At 44.5% G+C, this 18,858-nt stretch overlaps 2 protein-coding genes across 3 annotated transcripts in view; one reads left to right on the top strand and one right to left on the bottom strand.

Annotated features, from left to right (window-relative positions):
* Positions 1-18,858, bottom strand: part of lrp1ab (low density lipoprotein receptor-related protein 1Ab) — an 81,067-nt gene that overhangs the window by 4,865 nt on the left and 57,344 nt on the right. For both annotated transcript variants that reach the window (XM_035644044.2, XM_035644045.2), the window contains exons 42-82: positions 14,881-15,070; positions 14,504-14,708; positions 14,195-14,387; positions 13,432-13,557; positions 13,217-13,345; positions 12,564-12,683; positions 12,176-12,289; positions 11,848-11,997; positions 11,630-11,752; positions 11,330-11,446; positions 11,067-11,195; positions 10,801-10,929; positions 10,431-10,571; positions 10,097-10,284; positions 9,370-9,553; positions 9,187-9,272; positions 8,969-9,088; positions 8,669-8,856; positions 8,349-8,554; positions 6,648-6,836; positions 6,172-6,320; positions 5,813-5,906; positions 5,571-5,687; positions 5,276-5,395; positions 5,060-5,182; positions 4,840-4,965; positions 4,585-4,701; positions 3,848-3,954; positions 3,602-3,734; positions 3,230-3,352; positions 3,004-3,126; positions 2,772-2,909; positions 2,518-2,655; positions 2,290-2,409; positions 1,905-2,197; positions 1,632-1,810; positions 1,403-1,509; positions 1,113-1,232; positions 808-984; positions 514-654; positions 174-347 (exon numbers count right to left, since the gene is read on the bottom strand). In XM_035644044.2, coding sequence (XP_035499937.2) covers positions 174-347; positions 514-654; positions 808-984; positions 1,113-1,232; positions 1,403-1,509; positions 1,632-1,810; positions 1,905-2,197; positions 2,290-2,409; positions 2,518-2,655; positions 2,772-2,909; positions 3,004-3,126; positions 3,230-3,352; positions 3,602-3,734; positions 3,848-3,954; positions 4,585-4,701; positions 4,840-4,965; positions 5,060-5,182; positions 5,276-5,395; positions 5,571-5,687; positions 5,813-5,906; positions 6,172-6,320; positions 6,648-6,836; positions 8,349-8,554; positions 8,669-8,856; positions 8,969-9,088; positions 9,187-9,272; positions 9,370-9,553; positions 10,097-10,284; positions 10,431-10,571; positions 10,801-10,929; positions 11,067-11,195; positions 11,330-11,446; positions 11,630-11,752; positions 11,848-11,997; positions 12,176-12,289; positions 12,564-12,683; positions 13,217-13,345; positions 13,432-13,557; positions 14,195-14,387; positions 14,504-14,708; positions 14,881-15,070 — 5,946 coding nt within the window. The remainder of the gene's footprint in view (positions 1-173; positions 348-513; positions 655-807; positions 985-1,112; positions 1,233-1,402; positions 1,510-1,631; positions 1,811-1,904; positions 2,198-2,289; positions 2,410-2,517; positions 2,656-2,771; positions 2,910-3,003; positions 3,127-3,229; positions 3,353-3,601; positions 3,735-3,847; positions 3,955-4,584; positions 4,702-4,839; positions 4,966-5,059; positions 5,183-5,275; positions 5,396-5,570; positions 5,688-5,812; positions 5,907-6,171; positions 6,321-6,647; positions 6,837-8,348; positions 8,555-8,668; positions 8,857-8,968; positions 9,089-9,186; positions 9,273-9,369; positions 9,554-10,096; positions 10,285-10,430; positions 10,572-10,800; positions 10,930-11,066; positions 11,196-11,329; positions 11,447-11,629; positions 11,753-11,847; positions 11,998-12,175; positions 12,290-12,563; positions 12,684-13,216; positions 13,346-13,431; positions 13,558-14,194; positions 14,388-14,503; positions 14,709-14,880; positions 15,071-18,858) is intronic.
* Positions 16,836-18,243, top strand: LOC118316333 (galanin receptor type 1-like). Its single transcript, XM_035644052.2, has one exon. It carries the CDS (start codon positions 17,180-17,182, stop codon positions 18,215-18,217), a length of 1,038 nt encoding a protein of 345 aa, XP_035499945.2. The 5' UTR covers positions 16,836-17,179; the 3' UTR covers positions 18,218-18,243.

The following is an 18,858-nucleotide window of genomic DNA, read 5'->3' as shown; positions in this document are numbered from 1 at the left end:
CAGGTAAACAACACAAAAATTACATGAATACAACTAGAATTGCCTACAAAACGGATGTAGCTATGAATCAGGACAGCTTGATAATAAAAGAAAATATTATCTTCTTACCAAATTCTTCAGAAATATACAATATACTCAGTAATGACGAGACTTACTCATACTCTTGTATATACCTGTATGAGAAGCAGTGCAGGTGCCTCCGTTCTTGCAGTAGTCCCTGCACTGGTTGATCTCACATCTCTCTCCAGTGTAGCTGGGCTGACAGCGACACTTGGCCACCTGACGGGCGTTGAGGAAGCAGCTCCCACCGTTCTGACACTGAATATCGCAGGGTCCTGAGGGGGGGGCTGCAGAAGGGGAATTCCACAGTCAACCAACACTTTGTTTGAAGGGTCTAAATCTAAAACCACCCACATGTTAAACTGTTTAAGTTGAAGTAGGGATACAGTTGTTTACTATACAGCTACAGTATCTGCATGAGTAGGTAAGTGTATTGCAGATGTGGAGACTTACAGAATGGTGACTGGGTGGGGTTCGGTCTCTCCACACATGTGCCATTGTCGGCCATGTAGTTGTTAGGACAGGTACAAACTGGTCCACTGGGGCTGAGGAGACACAGCCACTCACACTTTTTCCTGTCGCATGGGTTCGTCACTGATGCAGAGACAAAAAAAGGCACGTAGTAAGAAAAGAAATTTGCATAAATTGTATATAAATAAAAACAGAAATCATGGAACACCTCTTATTTCTCTAGGTGTAAAGGTATATGTTGATTTTAAGTATTTACATCAGTACATGGACACTCACTCTCTGGTTGCTTGTAACGGTGGTACAGCACAATGTCAGTTGCATGGTTGATGCCTGTGGTGAGATTCTCCATGGGGCCTTTGCCAAACTTGTTGACTCGGAAGACAACGTTATTGATATACGTGACCCCGTATATGTAATCCTCGAATACATCGATGCTGAATGGATGGAGTAAGTCTGGATATGAGAGAAAGGAGAAATGGCAATAAAAAATGGAATTATTTTGACGTAAACATGTTAATGCCAGGTTTCTGTAATGTCATGTTTTCATACAGTTTTGTGTTGGGGCGTGCACAGAACTCAACTGTTTTTGATGCCGGAAACTGCAATGACAGCATCAGAGCCGTCCAGACGAACACTGCCAATGACAGAGAGCTTAGCATCTGCCCAGTAAAGACGCTCATTGAAGTAGTCCACAGCCAAACCTGTAGAGGCAGAGAGGGAGAGCATTGTAGAGAAAAAACATGGCTAACTATATGAAATAAACAACAGTGGAGTTGCGCAGTAAAATTGTGAACGTAAAGCAGCAGGTTGCTGCAAAAGAACATAAATCCAGGTTAAGATAAAAATCCTTTGCTGTTACTGCAGTACTGACCGGTGGGCCACTGGATGTTCTCGTGGACTAGAGTCTGTCTCAGAGTGCCGTCCATGGCAGCGGTCTCGATTTTAGGGTGGTTCCCCCAGTCTGCCCAATACATGGTGCTGAGGAGAAACACAGAGAGTTAGGACACATTATTACAAAACACAAGACAACAGAAAACGTGATTGATAGAAATGACATATCTTGTATAATTGTTTCACCATGAACGAGTGCCGTCTCTTACCCTCTCTGCGGATCCACTACAATGGCGTACGGCTCGTCTATCATGCCGGAGATGAGAGTCTTGCAATGTTGGCCGGACATCTGAGCCACTTCGATTACATCTCGACCAGAGTCAGTCCAGTACAGATTACCAGCCACCCAGTCCACCGCTATACCCCGAGGCATCTTCAGCTCTTTGATCTGAATATGGGCAGAATGGTATTTACAGGATATTCGTGTGTGTCTGTGTGCGGTGTGTAAGAGGTGATATGACATAGAGTTTGTCTTTTCTTACCTGTAAGTTGGTGATCCTGCCCTCGCTCTGCCGCCGGTTACGGTGAGAGTTGGAGGAGGACGAAGACGATGATGATGTGGACGGTCCTGGGAGTTCATAGGAGGAGATGCGGCCCGTGTGCCAGTTGGTCCAGAAGATGCGGTTGCTCTTGACGTGCAGGTCCATTGCATCAATACGCACGCTGGCATCGCCTTGGAAGGTCTGCTCATAGCGCCAGTTGGGCATGCCAGGGTCCAGGCTGCGGATTTCGTTGTCGTCAGCTATGTACAGAACCTGTCGACTGCTGTTCATGTCTGCAAGGGAAAGAGACAAAGTCACAAGCTTGTGAAATTAATTATTATTAAGAAAGCCTTCATAAAAACCTAGCAGGTTTGTGAAAACTCACTGTCGGCCTTGCAGGTGTCGTGGATCCTGGTGAAGTATTTGTGGCAGCTGCATTTGTAGGAGCCTTTGGTGTTGTTACACATGTGGGAACAGACTCCAAACTGCAGACACTCATTCTTATCTGTGTCAAAAGGGAAAAAAAAACATGTTGTAATGATATTACAACCCAGCTACTATGTTTTAAATATTTGAAGCGAGTTGTCATAGCCATTGTTTACTGCATGTGTACCTCTACAGGTCTGGTGACCCATCTTTTTGAATCCTGGTTTGCAGGCACAGAAGGAGTCGGTGCCATTGGTGACACAGTGAGCTTCGTCTCCATCACCGCACTGAGTCCTGTTGCTCCTACAGTCATTTAGCTTGGTGTCTGAAAAACAAGCAGCCAACACGAGAGAGATGAGTCAGTGCATTTGAATGTCAAACTCCGGAGTCCTCAGATCTGCAGTCAGTTATAAAACAGCAATGAGCTTCAAGGAGAGGCACCTGTTTTGCAGTTGATCTCATCGGAGCCGTAGTCTTCACAGTCATTGAAGAAGTTACAGCGCAGAGTGGAGCTGATGCATCTGCTGTTTGCACACAAGAACTCGTCCTTCTCACATGTGGGAACAGCTGGAGGGGCCTCTGTACACACACACACACATGCGCAAGCACACGTCAGCAATCTCCATATTGAAAGTTTTTTTAAAAAGCGATTCTAAACAAATCAACAACTTACGGCAGTTGAGTTCATCTGAGTTGTCGCCGCAGTTATTAACACCGTCACATCTCTTTGACACTTGCAGACATACGCGGTCGTTGTGGCAGCGGAAAGCTCTGGTGGGAGGACACTGGAACCTCCCTGGAGACAAACGGTGGGGGGAAAGGGAAGGAAAAATAGTTCAGGACAAAATATGACTTCTGAGAGTATTTAAGATGCGTGCGATTCACGAGGCTGCACTCACTGCACTGCTCGGGATTCTCGTCAGAGTTGTCCCCGCAGTCATCCTCCCCGTCACACTTCCACGCGAGGGGTTTACACAAAGTGTTGTTACACTGGAACTCATCCTGAGGGCAGTGACGCCCAGCTGAGAAAAAACAAGAGGAGGAAAATATAATTTTGCTGCTGATTTTTAGTTTGCATAAAAGTTGATACACCATTATATGGCATTTAACATCTGGGTGTTTTGCAACAACAGTCCAGATGTGTGTCAAATCATAGTCACACATTTCAGTCTCATCACAATGTCACTTTATATCTAATCTATCTATTTATTATCAAACATTACAAAAATAAGAGTAAAATACATATATTAGAGATTACAATGTACACTCACCAGCACTGCCACAGTTCTCCTCGTCACTGCCGTCCATGCAGTCGGGGTCAGCGTCACACCGCCAGCGGATGGGAATGCAGTGTCCGTTCTTACACTGGAACTGGTCGTTGTCACACTTCAGATCGCAACCATTCTGCAGACATTTTTACAACCAACCGAGGATCAGCTTCTATACTTAACTAAACACACCAATTATCACCACATTATCTTCAGAAAATATTAAAATGTTACGCAAAGTTTCTGCACCTCATCAGATCCATCAGCACAGTCATGATCTCCATCGCACTTCCACCTTCCGGCGATACAGCGACCGTTCGTGCAGGCAAACTCACTTTCTGAACACTGTCGAGGCACTGCAGAAGAAGAATGACAAGGTTAACGTCAACACAATGACGACACCATCGACAGCACAGACAAGCTGAAACAAGCACACAGGAAACTGCAGACAGAGAATGAGCAAATCTCCCATATGTTAAACGTAAGGTATTAATTACATTCGCATTACAAATAAAGTGTTGTGCAGTGTCATCTAGTGGCAAAGAAAAGCAGTACATCACAATGTAAGAAATACAAAAAAAAAGGTATATTTCGAGCTCAGCCACTCACAGGTGTGTGGGGATCACAGTCGGACAGGATGAGAATCTTATCAAGATAGTGACGGGTAAAGAGAGACAGCGAGGAGGTGACACTGGATATGGAAGAGGCTCATATGAAAGTGGAGTGACTTACCTCTGGCTCAAGCCAACAGGACAGTATGAAATGAAACAAATACCAGATGAGGTAAGATGCATCAGAAATGACAGGGAATAGATGTTAGTGCTGCACAAGTGACTTCATGTGCACAGTTAACAAGACAAATGTGCAAAGTGAGTATGTTACCAGTGGAAGAGGCAAGGGCGTGAATGTAAGTGACACTGGACAAGGTGAGATAACAGATGTCGGCAGCACGGAGGTGTTGTTTCCGAGCTGAGAGGGACACCTACTACACTTGTCTTCATCCGAGTTGTCCCCACAGTCGTTGTCATAGTCGCACTGCCAGCGGCCCGGAACGCAGCGGTTGTTCTTACATCTGAACTGGTACGGTTCACATGTCCTCTCAGCTGTACAAAGCACAGGAAATTATTATTATCAATTATTAGATAAAAGCAGAAATAACAGAAAAACAAAGTCAGTGACATAAAAGTCTCCTTTGTGCATTTTTCAAATTTTTTTTTATAAAAAGGTGAGGAGATTCTTACCACACTCCTCTTTTGGTTCATCCGATGCATCGCCGCAGTCGTCCTCGCCATCACACTTCCAACGAGCAGGGATGCAGCGTCCAGAGTCTTTGCACCGGAACTCGTCCACACCACAAGTCATCTGGGCTGGAGGGGGAGACATTTGCGGGCCAGTTATATACATAGCTAATCTGAATGACTCAAAATAAAAAAGAAATAAAAAAGAAGCTGAGAGTCCTACTGCAGTTGGCAGGTTCGTCAGATCCATCCACACAGTCATTGTCGCGGTCACACACCCACACGCGAGGTATGCAGCGTTTGGTGATGGCACATTGGAATTGGGTGGGAGCACACGTGACCTCGGCTATGGGAGGGAAAAACAGATTCATAGTGAGTGAAGGAAATTAAACAAACAAAGTGAGAGAATGAAATATCGGCGTTAAAGCTTGGAACTGACGGCAGTCTTTCTCATCCTCCCCTTCTCCGCAGTTGTCCTGGCCGTTACAGCGGAAGATGCCCGGGATGCAGCGACTTGGGTGGGAACATTTGAACTGGCTCGGCAAGCAAACATGAATATCTGCAGAGAAACAAAGAGAAAAACCGCAGATACTATAATGCTATAATCAGTCAAATGGATAAGGTTTTGGTGGCATATAAGAAAAAATAGGCAGGATAGGATTTAGAATATTAAAATCCAAGAAAATGATTTAGGAATAAACAATTGTATATATATATATAAAAAAGAGACATACCACAGTTGGCCTCATCTGAGTTATCCTGGCAGTCATTGTCTCCATCACAGATGTAGGCAGGGTTGGTGCAGATGCCCGTGCCACACTGGAACTGCCCGGGCCTGCATTTGAATTCAGCTGGAAGAGAGAGTCACAGTTTGACAAGATAATTGAACTCCTCACTGCAGAATAATTCCTTTAATAATGAGTTAGAGTAAATTTGGTGCCAGGTTTTAGTGTTTCTAATCATCTTTCACACTTACGACACTCCGCCGGCTCGTCCGATCGGTCACCGCAATCATCCTCCGTGTCACATTTCCACCAAAAGGGAATGCATTTGTCGTTCTTGCACACAAACTACAGCAGGAAGAGAGATAATGAATCAAAGTGATGATAGGACATAACATAAAAGGCACTCCACCGCTTCAGTGGCATTGACAAACCAGAAGCTCGCTACCATGGCACTGGGCCACCAACCAGCTGTCGATACACTATCACCTGGTGTAAGGAGTTCATCAAATAAGCCGGGAAATCGGGATATGAAAAAGCCATTTATCCACTGAAGTCATTAAGTCATATTCACATTGATGATGAGTTGTTTACACCGCCTCCCCTACAGTACCTGGCTGGCTGTGCAGTTGGACATGCAGGTACGCTGATCATTGGCCAGGTAGAAGTTGGTGGGACAGGCACACTTGTAGCCTCCTCCAGGAGAGAGGAGACAGAGGTTACTGCAGCCGCCATTGTTCGTCTGGCACGGGTGGTTGAGCACTGGGAAAGAAAAAGAAAAAGATTATTTTATTTTTTCTAGATTAAAGTAGGAAGAGTTGCAATTATGTCTATATATCAATACAAATAACCATTACTCCTTAATGCTTGTCACAGAGTTAGGAAAGACATGTTGGGCAATAGGGTTTGGTATATGTTATTTAAAAACTGGGGGGGGGGATTATATTAACAGCCATTATATGGTATGGGACACCATATAAACCTGTGGGTTAAATCATGGTCTCTACTGTCTCCCCTATTGCCTTCAAACTGTTTTACAAATCTTTACACTTCATTTTCTACGTGTTGCTTGCCGAGTTTGCCACTTACCCTCAGGCTGGCGATAGGGATGGTAAATGTGGATGTCCATGGGCCGGTGCAGGGTGCTGATCAAGGTGGTCTTGTTGGTACCCAGACTCTTGTGAGCTCTGTTGATGGACTTTGTCTCCCAGTCGGTCCAGTAGATGTACTCCTCGAACAGAGTCATGGCAAAGATGTGGGGGATGTCTTGGCTGAGAACTGCGAAGGGCCACACACAATCAATAAGTCAATCAATCACATAGTTTTTGCGGAAATAACTGAACCATTCACACTGAAGATTTCATTTTTAGAATTCTAATTGATAGTCTGCTTTCCAAAACAGAGCGACTCAAAGCCAAGTGTGGGTGCAACATTAAACAACCAGTGTCTAATCTGATAAATATGAGAATCAGGTAAATATGATACACGTCTCAAGTCTTCTTCATGTTCTAGAAAGTCATTGACCAATCGATTGTTTCTCATTCTCGCTGCTGTGACGCTGTATACCAAAGAGAAACTTCTGGGAAATCAGAGGCAGGGGTGTGGTTCTCTGCTACAGTGGCTCCACTATATCAGCGTGTTATGTAATGGTTCTCTACACCCCATTAGGCTGTACACTCAAAACTGGACCTTTTTCTGCTCCCATATTCTTATCGTATCATGTGTTTACTCTCCATGTTTGAGGTTGGTGCGTTATAGAAACACAACCGTTGTTTTTCTGTCGTACACAGCATTCCAAATACATCGCACACGCAGGTATAGGCCCATGCAGGAGGACACATGATGCATGCACACACACGCATCTTGTCATTGAGTTACTGGAATCTCAGCATTGATTATAACAGACAGGGTGCCTTTAAACAATTAAAATATTGTTGAGATGTATTATAGGAGTGGCTGCACAACATCAGGTTGAACGGAGATATTAGACGGATTAGTATGAAGCGCCCTTTGGTCAATGCTTATCTGAATGCAAACAGGCCAAGTCTTGTTCTGCAAACACACACAGGGCCACACTGGTGTTTGTATGGTGTGTGTGTGTGTATATTAAAGGAGGGGTGCACTGGACATCCTACTAGTAGACTAACACCACCAAGGTAATACAAGACTATGTGATCTATACTGAATTGCCTTTGTAATTTCATATAAACTGTATTTAAAAACATATCCACAACACAATGCTCGCTCACACGTGAATCCTGAAGATTGTTTGCAATCCCCATACACCCACAATTTTACATCATGTACATTGTTCCTCCAAGGAATTATGGGATGCCAAAGCTGTTCATGTGTTGAGCAGAGCTCAGTGAATGTGAGATATTTCCATACAGACGCCCCGCTGAGCTCCAGAATTCCTCTGCTCACCCGGCCGGCTCACAATATCAACTATTGTAGCGGGTGTGCGAAACGGCCGAGAGCTATGCAGACGTCATACATGCTGGAAGCCTCGCCGATGAGGACAATCTCCCCTATTCAGTTTTTCTTCTCCCCTGGGCCTGTGCTGCAGGACTCCAGGCCCACAGTCAACAACTGAGCTGCCATCTGATGCTTGGGGGCTCCCAAACGAGTATAAGTATGCGTGTATTCGTCGAGGGGAACATTTCTGCACTGCCTTGCTCCACTAGCAGACTAGCACTTACACTATCGGTCAAAGGTAGACCTCACACTGTCAACTATCAGTCAAAAAAGTGTAACCCTCCATGTTGCTCTGAGTGTGTACTGGCAAGTTACCTGTGTGTCTGTTGGTGCCGTCCAGGCTTGCAAACTCAATATAGTCCTCCCTGGCATCAGCCCAGTATATCCGGTCATTGATGAAGTCTAGGGTTAGTCCATTAGGCCAAGTGATCTTATCCTCTACGATGACGCTTCTGTTGGTACCGTCCATCCCAATTCTCCCAATGTGAGGGTTGTCACCCCAGTCAGACCAGTACAGGTACCTTAATGTCAGAGCATAAAGACAGTGTACCAATTATAATTACTCATTCTTTAGATTTCAAACATATCTCGGAGGTTAAAAACAAAAGAGCTTAGACTGAGATGAACTATCTCACCCGTAGCGTACGTCCACAGCGACAGCTCGAGGTTCCCTTAGTCCATTGTTGACCAACACAGTCCGATAGGCCCCGTTGAGTTTCGACACCTCAATGGTGTCCCGGCCTTTGTCACACCAGTACAAGTTCCCACCGACCCAGTCCACAGCCAAGCCATCCGGGTTACTCAGGGAGGTCCGGTGTAGCACCTGCCAGATCAGTCAGTCACAGGGTAAGACAGTGATTAAGTTGACCAGTGGTCTTCAGCACCAATATAGCTAAAATTTCCCATAAGATAAAAAGGGGATTTGAATTCCTGACCTCTATGTTGCTGCCGTTCATATGCATGCGTCGGATCATGCTGCCCTGAGTGGTCACATCTGTCCAGTAGATCATCTGCTCTGCATAGTGGAAGTCCAGTGCCACTGCGTTATTCAGACCCTGAAATGGAGGACAAGTGTGTAGAGAGATGACAATAAGAGCTTCACCTTGCAGTGTTTCAGTTGGTAAAACTGAACCAGAACAGGTGAGACTCTCACCTGTTTTATTAGAGTGTAGTTGGAACCGTCCAGGTTGAGTTTCCTCAGGTAGTACCGGTTAGCAAAGATCAAATATGGCTCCTCCTCTGCACACAGACACCAAAAGAGAGAAAACAAATGCTTCAGGATTGAATTGGCTATGAGCAACCTGCTTAATGCAAAACATGCACACGCGTGCCTTACCTGATGTGGACTTGCAGATGGTGGGGTCATTGGGGTTGAGTTCAAAGCCATCCACGCAGAGACAGTGGAAGCTGCCATGTGTGTTGATGCAGCGCTGAGAACAAGGGTAGGTGGTTGTACATTCGTCTATATCCACACAAGTTTTCCCGTCCCGCTTCAGCTGGAAACCAGGATGACACCGGCACTGGAGGGAGCAAGAGCACAGAGGATGTGTCAACATCTCACAGCCTGCAGGTTCTAGCACCGGGGCCCGCCACCACTTCTCACAAAGTCTGTCAGTCAACCTGACAAATTGGTTGTTTTTCCCAAAAGCCTCTGTACTGATATCTTGACAAAAACATCCAAATGGTTTCTGAACATTATCAAATGACACTGACCACAGCCTCGGCTCCAAAGACATGAGAGTTCACACAGAGTTCAAGCTGTTCTAAGAACCGCCTCCAACTTTCGAGAAGCCGAAACATTTTTTTATTTTGCACAGCCACATGTCTGAAGTGAGGGGTTCCAAAAACGTTTTTTTCAACTTCAGGTCCTCACTAACTCACCATTAATGGGATTAACCTCATTGTCTGTGAGGCAGCCTTGTGCGTATTTGTAGTATTATTTCTTGCCCAAGCAAAATCAGTGATGTCATGAAGTAATTTGATCTGATCTAGTGGAAATTGCCAGAAAACAATAGCTTAAAAAGAATAAATATAATTAAAAAACACCCAATGGGATGGCTTACCTTGAAGCCAATCTTGAGGTCATCACAGAGCTGCGAGCAGCCACTCAGCTTGCTGTTGAGACACTCGTTGATGAAGCAGTTGAGTTCATCGGAGCCATCGCCACAGTCATCATTGCGGTCACACAGAAGAGTCTCGTTCAAACACTTGCCGTTGTGGCACATGAAGGCCGAGTCATTGCACGTCCTCTCTGAAATCACAGACAAGTCACAGATTAGTGTCACTTTGGAATAGGGTGCTGCCGCAGCCTTTCTTAACAGGATGTTGGTCATGTCATTACTGAAACTTAATTAATTTGGTAGAGAAAAATCAACGCAAGGTAATTGTAACCCCTACCCGTGTCCGTGCAGCGAGGGTTCTTGGGAGCTTCATCAGAACGATCCTGACAGTCAAACTCTCCATCACACTCCCATTTCTTCTGGTTGAGGCAGCGACCGTTGGCACAGCGGAACTCATCTGGGCCACATGTTGGATATTCTACACCAGGACAAGAGTATGTTAAGTATTAACCTTTACAGAATGATTTGGAAAGGCTGAAAAGGAGTACGTCTATTTGGAAATGTATGTGCATTCAAATAATCCACAAGGTGCTCTTTGTCACAGAGGTGATACATTTTTTCTTTGCCATTAGCCACACTCAGAATTTATTTCACATTCCGACTTAGAGATCCTCAATTTCCAGGACACAAAAGCCACAGGCACTCACCACATTCTGGGGATTCGTCCGAACCATCGGAGCAGTCGATGTCATGGTCGCACACAAAGTGCTTGGGGATGCACTGTCTGTTCTGGCACATGAACTCGTTCTCGGCATCACAAGTGTTGTTGGTGTACACTGGAGGAAAAAGGGACACGCTGGTTAACGGACATGGAGCTTAGTCAGAGTGTTTCTCCATATTTTAACAGTAAACAGTAAAACGACAGATGACAGATTCTTCTTTGGGGTTATTATTTAGTCAGAGTCCCACTCACTGCAGCCAGCCTTGACACTCTCATCAGCTCCATCAGGACAGTCTTTGTCTCCATCACACTTCCAGCGTTGTGGCACACACATGTGGGATCCCGGACACTGGAAAGCCTCAGGACTGCAGGTCTTAGATTCTATGACAACCGTATGGGAAAGTTAGTTGATGATATAACATCAGGAACTCTTACACATACAGCCAAATGACTTTACTGGGCGTGGGAGGAAGTACTTTTTTTATATTAGTGGGTGTTAGTAATCTGACACTTACTGCATTTCTGGTCCTCATCAGAACCATCACCACAGTCATCAGAGCCATCACACACCCAGTGACTGGAAATACAGCGGTGGTTCCCACACTCAAACTGGGTGGATGTACAAAATTTGTCTGCAAAAAGGAAAGCAGAGAGAGCTCAGCATTTTGGAGGAATAATTAGATTTACCCTGACCATAAGTCATGTTTTCCATGTGCGGCAGGAAGTCTAAAGAAAAACAACTTGGTTATTCTGGTATGTTTTGTGTGTTCAAGAAACGTCTGGGTATTTAGAGGACGACTTTGTGGAAGACTGACCACAGTGTGTCTCGTCAGCTCCGTTCTCACAGTCGTTCTCCTTATCACAGGTCCAGCTCATTGGAATGCAGCGACCGCTGGGACAGGCAAAGAAGTTCACTGGACATTTAGGCTTCCTTTTATCTGCAAGACAAAAAAAAAACAAAAAACCAGAATGTATAATCTATGAAAATTTAAGAAAAGTTTTAAGCATTCATGGGGGAAACAACGCTGGTAACCTGGGCAGTTTCTCTCATCGGAATAGTCTCCACAGTCGTTATTGCCGTCACACACCCATGAGGGCAGATAACACAGGGTGGTTTTCTCACAGCTCTGGAAAGACGCGCCTTTCACTCCCAGGCGGAAGAAACGGGCGCAATCTGTGGCCTCTGAGAAAAATGGAAAAAGCAGGAATAAAAATGTTAAAATGAAGCTATTTTCTACAATGTTAAACCTCATTCTCTTAATTTCATAGCTGGGAACCAACTTTTCCATTACATTATCTTTTCATCGTCTGGTGGATAAGGAGGAAATTCTGTTGAAAGGGAATTGTGGCAGATCACTTACGGCAGTTCATTTCATCACTGGCATCTTCGCAGTTGACCACCTGGTCACAGCGGCTGAAGTTGGAGATGCAGCTTCCGTCTTTGCACTGGAACTCTCCTACTTTGCACAGGGTCACTGCAGGAAGCACAACAGGGTTTTTTTTAAATTTACAAATGGGTGAGCAAGTACACCCTCAAAAGCAAATACGACCCCTTGATTAAGACGTTTTTTGGTCATTATGTGCCAGTGATAGAGCATTTCAGAACTAATCCAGTTAATTCAAATGTGCAGATCAAGAGTTTAAAATGTGCCATAATATGAGAACATGAGAACCTCTTTAATGGAACCAACATGGTGTCTCTCTGTGCATCAGTTAGTTAAACACATAAAATGGACATAAGTTACTTACTGTTACAGGGCAGTTCATCTGAGTGGTCACCACAGTCATCTGTGCCATCGCACCAGAACTGGTGGCCAATACAGCGGCCATTCATACAGCGTCTATAGCCCTTCTTACAAATGCGATTGGCTGTGGAGGAAGAGCAGTTAATTAGTACTATTTAAATGAATATTTTTGATCTAAACTGATTATTTCTCTCTGCTCCCCCATGCTCATAATGAACATTTCTTTCCCCCTTTTTCTTGTAGATTATTCTATTGTCACCTGTTTCTCGTGATCTTGTAATGATTGGTTAATTGATGGATAGATAGATAGATGTTCTTTAATGATCCCAAACTGGGAAATTCCGGTGTTACAGCAGCATGGTATCAGACACACAACCCACCATATAAATATTAAAAAACAACATCAGAAATGTAAAAATATAAGAAGCGCAAAACTATAGAAGTATAAGGAATATAATTATACATAATGTACATAATATTAGCAGAAGTGTGTGCAATTAGTTAAGAGTAACATGGTAACAGGAAGGTGCAGAGCGTGCACTCAGTCTAAATTGAGGAACACGACACATCGGCTAATATCTGCAAATCTAAAAATATGATTAATGACCTGTGACAGCTCATTGGTCTCTTGCAAATAGCTCCATGAATGGAACTCACCACAATAGGACTGTTTCTCATCAGACTTGTCCTTGCAGTGGGCCATGCCGTCACACGTCAGGCTGTAGTTGATACAGTCACCGTTGCCACACTCAAAGTCATCCACACTTCCGCATGATATGTTCAGTGCTGGTGAGGCAGAAATGTCTCATTTAAATGACAATCAAACATTTTAATGCTTAAATGATTGAGGACTCTCTCTTTCTCTCTCTTACAAGCACAGGTGTTGTCATCCAGAAGTTGTCTGTCTCCGCGGCAACTGCAGTTGACCCGTCCATCGGATGTAGGCAGACACAGGTCTTGGCAACCTCCATTATTGATTCGGCAAGGAGAAAACTCACCTGGAGAATGTGTAACACAGGGTGTCAAGGAGGCATTTCTCTCTGCAGGGCATCAGGTAACGTAATGAAATGAAGACACTATACCGTGCCATAAAGAAAGAACTATTAAAACATAGAATTCAGCTTTTTTGCCTGACCATATTTATAGTCTGTGGAGGTTTCCCTCCATAGTAAACAAGATAAGGCTAAGCCATGGTAGTTGCTCTGTGAGGATAAATGCTCACATCAGCATGGCAACATTCTCACAATGATACCAAGCATTGTATACAGATAATGTACACCAAATTCGCCAACTTAGTTTAGTGTGATAGCGCGCCAACATTTTCTAGTCAACAAAAACACAAAGTACAGCTGAGTTTTATGGGGATGACATTAAAAAAAACTAAGTATAGGAGAAATTTAAATTTTGACATGATAATGACACTGGTGATCACCAAAGTGATTGCAATTTATCTTTACAGGGCCAAAATATGTATAAGATATCATCCAATATTAATTTGAGGTATTTCAGTCGCAATTGTTACTCCGGAAAACCCAGGAACAAACCTTTACAACACCAATGACACTTGCAGGAATGATGAAATTCAGAGGAGCAAACTATACGAACCCTGCAATGACATCAGTAAATGATACTCACAGTTATTGGTGTCATTAGCCACGGCAACGATGCCCATTGGCTGCTGCGGGATGTCGGCACGCAGCACTTTCATGTCTCCTCCTGTGTACTTGTCAGCTCTAAGGACGGCCCTCCTCACCCAGTCAGTCCAGAAGATGTAGTCTCCATACACAGCCAAGCCAAACGGGTGGACAGGCTCGTTCTTCAACAAGACCTGAAGCAGAAAATTGCAGCCATGATTTCACAGACCACTGAAATTTTATCTCAAAGTCTTGATGGTTTATTTCCCTTACAGCTAAAAGAGAAAAAAAAAACAAAGGGGTATCTCACATAACGGCTGCTTCCATCGTATTCACAGCGTTCAATCTTGTCCAAGGTGGCGTCGGAGAAGTAGAGTTTCTCAGCGCGGTGATCTATGGCCAGGCCGTTGGGGGTTTTAATGTCTTTGCCGATGATCACAAGCACATTGGCTCCATTCAGAGAAGCCCTCATGATGCTGGGAGACTGCTCGTTCCAGTTGGTCCAGAACATGAGACTGTAGTGGGAACAAGGACAGGACATGCATTATGTAGGAGCTCCAGAAATGTCTTGGTATAAAAGTTACGGTTTAATGAACTAAAATAAATCTCCTGTTCAAAAGGAAAAGAAATACTATTGGGAACTGGGCCCCGAGTGCAGAACATCAAGTTTCAATATCAATGACTCACTCCTGACACTCGTCCAGCACAAAGGCTCTGGGGTGGTCGTCTCCAGACATAGTGACCACAGTGTTGCGGTTATAGGCCACAGAGCGGCTCTGATCAACAGTGTGGCGAGTGATGGTAGAGGTTGTGTAACTGGTCCAGTACAATGTATCCCAACCGCGGTGGTACGCCAGGCCCTCGACTGACCCAACATCTGTGGAACAGAGAAGAAAGAGTTTGGCCCTTGGTAAATATTTTTATAAGGCTTGAGAAGAAAAACACTTTTTATTTCAATATTCAAAATAAAATCACCTCCCAGAGGTGCTGGTAGGAGCTTTAATGAGGACATTCAGTGAGAATTCAACAAATCATTAATCACTGTCATGGTTGTAACAAGTCGGCCCCCACGGTTAACTTCATTAAAGAGGCAGCGGTAAATGCTTTTTAGGTTTTCCTCATCTTCCCACATCAGTTCATGAATGGTGAACTGCTGTGAGGTAGATGGACAAGGTGAAATAAAAACAACAACAGAGGTTAAAAGAGTAAAATGGAGGGGGACACCACACAGACCCAAGTATTTACCAAGCCTGCTGTTCCTGGAAAGAGTTTACAGAGTCCGTATCATCCCTTCATTTCATAGCTGACTGCCTGCACATACAAACACAGCTCCCTGTGGACACTCACATTCACGGCGACCTCTCGTTCTGGGAAGAAAATCGCAAATGGAACAGCGTGAGTCACTTAACGGACACCGGCCAGGGCGAAGAAGTCAGCCATGAATGATAAAAGCAGCTGTTCAGGATATCCATCGTCCTTTTTGTCCTGCGACCCCGCACTCATAGTACACGTAGCAGTGGCACTATATTTATCTGTGCTGCCCACATGACACACAACATCATGGAAAAGGACACCATACTGTGGTCCTACGGGCTTTAAGGTGTGCGTCCATCTGTTTTTTTTTTCTTCCCGTCACACTGGCAACCGCATTTATGACCACTTACAGCCAATAAAAACCTGCACAGTCTGCACAAACTCTTTGCTTTTGGCTGAAAGCCAGTAATTGCCCTTTAATAAACGTTTCAGGTGAATGCCAAAGTGCCATAATCAACCATAACAAGGGACAATTTTAAGGTTGAACGCGACGTTCACCAAACTAAATGCAACCAGTTAAAGAATGAATGTGAATTTTTTTTATGTCAGACTGCAGAGGACAGTTAAAGAGGAAGAGGCGTGCATGAGCAGCTAATCAGCTGGATTAAAGGACAATCATACGCCAAACAGAAATGAATTAACTTTGTCCGAGTCAGTATTATGTAATGAGATTCAACGCAGTCTCCCCTCCCCTTGCCTTGATCAGCTCGGCCCCTGGTTACTGTGCAAACAACGGAGAAAAACCTGTTGGGAAGAACATTGCCACTCAGAAACAGGAGCCTTTTTGACAATCGCAGGGAGAAGTGCTGAAATCCAAGAGGCACCCAAGCTTTTGTTACCGTTCATTTTGATCACTACTTGGATTGAATGTCTTGTTAATCGTAGGGTAACTCTCCTGCCGGTGGAGTCCAGAGATTACAAGTCTCCGAGGAGCTTCTAAAATGGACAACATGCATCCTCCCGCAGTGACCACTTATTGAAGTGCCGAGTAACATTGACTGTTTTTAAAGTGGAATGACTGTTGGTAACCACTGGGATGAACTTGTCCACTGTTGCCTGGTTTCAAGAAATCAATACGGCCGAAGAGGAACTGCTGCGCTGACGTCTCTCCGATTTTGACGCAAGCTGCTCCACCCTGGATTACACAGAGGAGATGCTGATGCAGCTGAGGAAAAGCCAGCCTGCTCTTTAAGGTCGTGTTTTCATTGTCCTCTGAGTAAAACCGGATAATTGGATTTTCCTTTTTCTTTTTTTCTGTAAAGGAGGGAGCCGTACTATCATCTTTAAGTGGTTTTCATTTCTTCAAACAGCAGGAAAACAGAAAGAGTTGTAGAGTTAAGACGTATATATTTAGAGGGATTCAGCAACAAGAGCATGTGTGACTCAAGAGGCACTGGACTGAAACATTCATCTATTTCTGGGCACTTAAATACATTTCAATGGACTGTGTATTTTTCAGGTCACATTTAAAGTTCAATATACTCAATATACAGAGTGTCAGTGAAGTTGTCAACTGACCAGTGTGTTCTTCAGTGTTTAAATTGCAATCACTACTGACTGTCCTGATGCAGTGTGGTCATGCCGTTGACGAATACTATCATCCAGACACTTGCAGCTCTGTTGCCGAACATTAACAGGCGATTTCGATTGATTTGACCTCTGTTGTGAATGCATGGAGACTCTGGGGCAGCAAGGAAACAGCAGCAACCTTGGCCAAACTACCAGAGCAGAAGAGTCTTTGGTTAGAGCTGTGGTTCCCATCTTGGATGGGCTAATTCTGGTGACTGGCCTTGTGGGCCAAACCCTGGTCATCATCATCCTTACCGGCAGGAGGAGGAAGGAGAGTCAACCCCCACATAGCACCGACACCCTGCTGCTGGCTCTGAGCGCTGCTGACCTGCTGCTGCTGCTCTGCCTGCCCTTCCACACCTCCGCCATCACCCTGGGCTTCTGGCCCTTCGGCAGCTTCCTGTGCAAAGCCATCAGCTTTCTGGGTGTGGCCTGCTCCGCTGCCTCCGTCTTCACGCTGGCTGCTTTGGCTGTGACGCGCTACCTCACAGTGGTACACTCCACCTGGGCGTACCGCTTGCGAATGCACAGGCGCATAAAGCTGACGGTGGCTCTGCTCTGGGTCCCGGCCTCAGCTTTGGCTGCACCGCAGTTTGCCTTCCGCACAGTTACCGTGTCCAGCGATGTGTACTGCTTTGCCTTCCTGTCTGATTTCAGCCAGCTGGTTTACAGCATCGCTCTATTCCTGTTTGGCTTTGCTCTACCACTAGGCATAATTGTGTTGATGTATGCAAAGATCTACTGTTTTTTACGACATGCGCGGCTGCTGGGGAATGCTCCCCGGCTGGAACGCTACCAGAGTCAGGTCACTCACACGTCCGCTCTCCTGGTCCTCGTCTTCACTCTCCTGTGGCTGCCCTCCTATGCACTCATGTTCTCCTTCATTGGCGGAACAATTACAGAATCACCTGGCTACAGAACTATTGCCATCCTGGCCAGACTGTTGGCATCCTCAGTGGCGGTGGTGAACCCTGTACTGTATGGCTTTATGTCTCAGAAGTTCAGACGAGATTTACTCGAGCTGGGGAGAGAGCGCTGGGCGTGGTGCAAGAGCTGCCTGATTGGTTGTCCTGATGTAATGGGCAGAGACATGGTGCAGCCCTTTGAGCTGGACACAACCTCAGAGAGAGGGCAAAACTGAGTCTTTGACCAGAAGTACAAAAAACACTAAACAGTGCTACCTCATTATTTTCTTTCCTTAAATTAGGGCTAGTTAATATGGCCCAAAGTTACTTTATAATATTAATAAGAATATTTTACTATATCTAAAATTTATTTGCAGAATATATCACATACACATACAGTATGAAATATTCAAGTTTGATGTGACATGCAATAAATTTCCCAAAACAATAGTTTTGCAATACATCTTTTCAAGTGTTAGCAAAAATCTCCATTAATCATTTTGTTAGTATTTGATTACAATCTGCTGGAAATTATTAACTTGGCCATCAGAGTGACACAATTTGATTATATCATCATGTCATAATTCTAATAAAAGTTGATGTGTAATCATTTTGATTTGTTGCCCATTCTCCTCTGGTCAAAAACACTTGGATGAATAAAAATTATATGGAGAAATTATCAATCAAGCTCAAAATTTGTTCAAAACCCTGATCTCAAGTCAATAAACACACTAACCCTATACATTTAACTTGTTTTCCTGTGATTCCTGTCAGAGAATATTGCTTGTGAAGATCGACTTTGGTCCAGGGCTTTTAAATGTGATCTTTCTCTGGATGGAGTTCAACAACCTCCTCTTGAATCATTTAAAAAATCGTG

Source organism: Scophthalmus maximus, chromosome 3 (genome assembly GCF_022379125.1).
Source record: "Scophthalmus maximus strain ysfricsl-2021 chromosome 3, ASM2237912v1, whole genome shotgun sequence".
Taxonomy (NCBI): domain Eukaryota; kingdom Metazoa; phylum Chordata; class Actinopteri; order Pleuronectiformes; family Scophthalmidae; genus Scophthalmus; species Scophthalmus maximus.
This window is presented reverse-complemented; position numbering and strand designations above follow the sequence as displayed.

Coding starts and splice junctions, on each gene's coding strand:
- LOC118316333 (XM_035644052.2), top strand. CDS start 17,180: ATGGAGACTCTGGGGCAGCAAGGAAACAGCAGCAACCTTGGCCAAACT.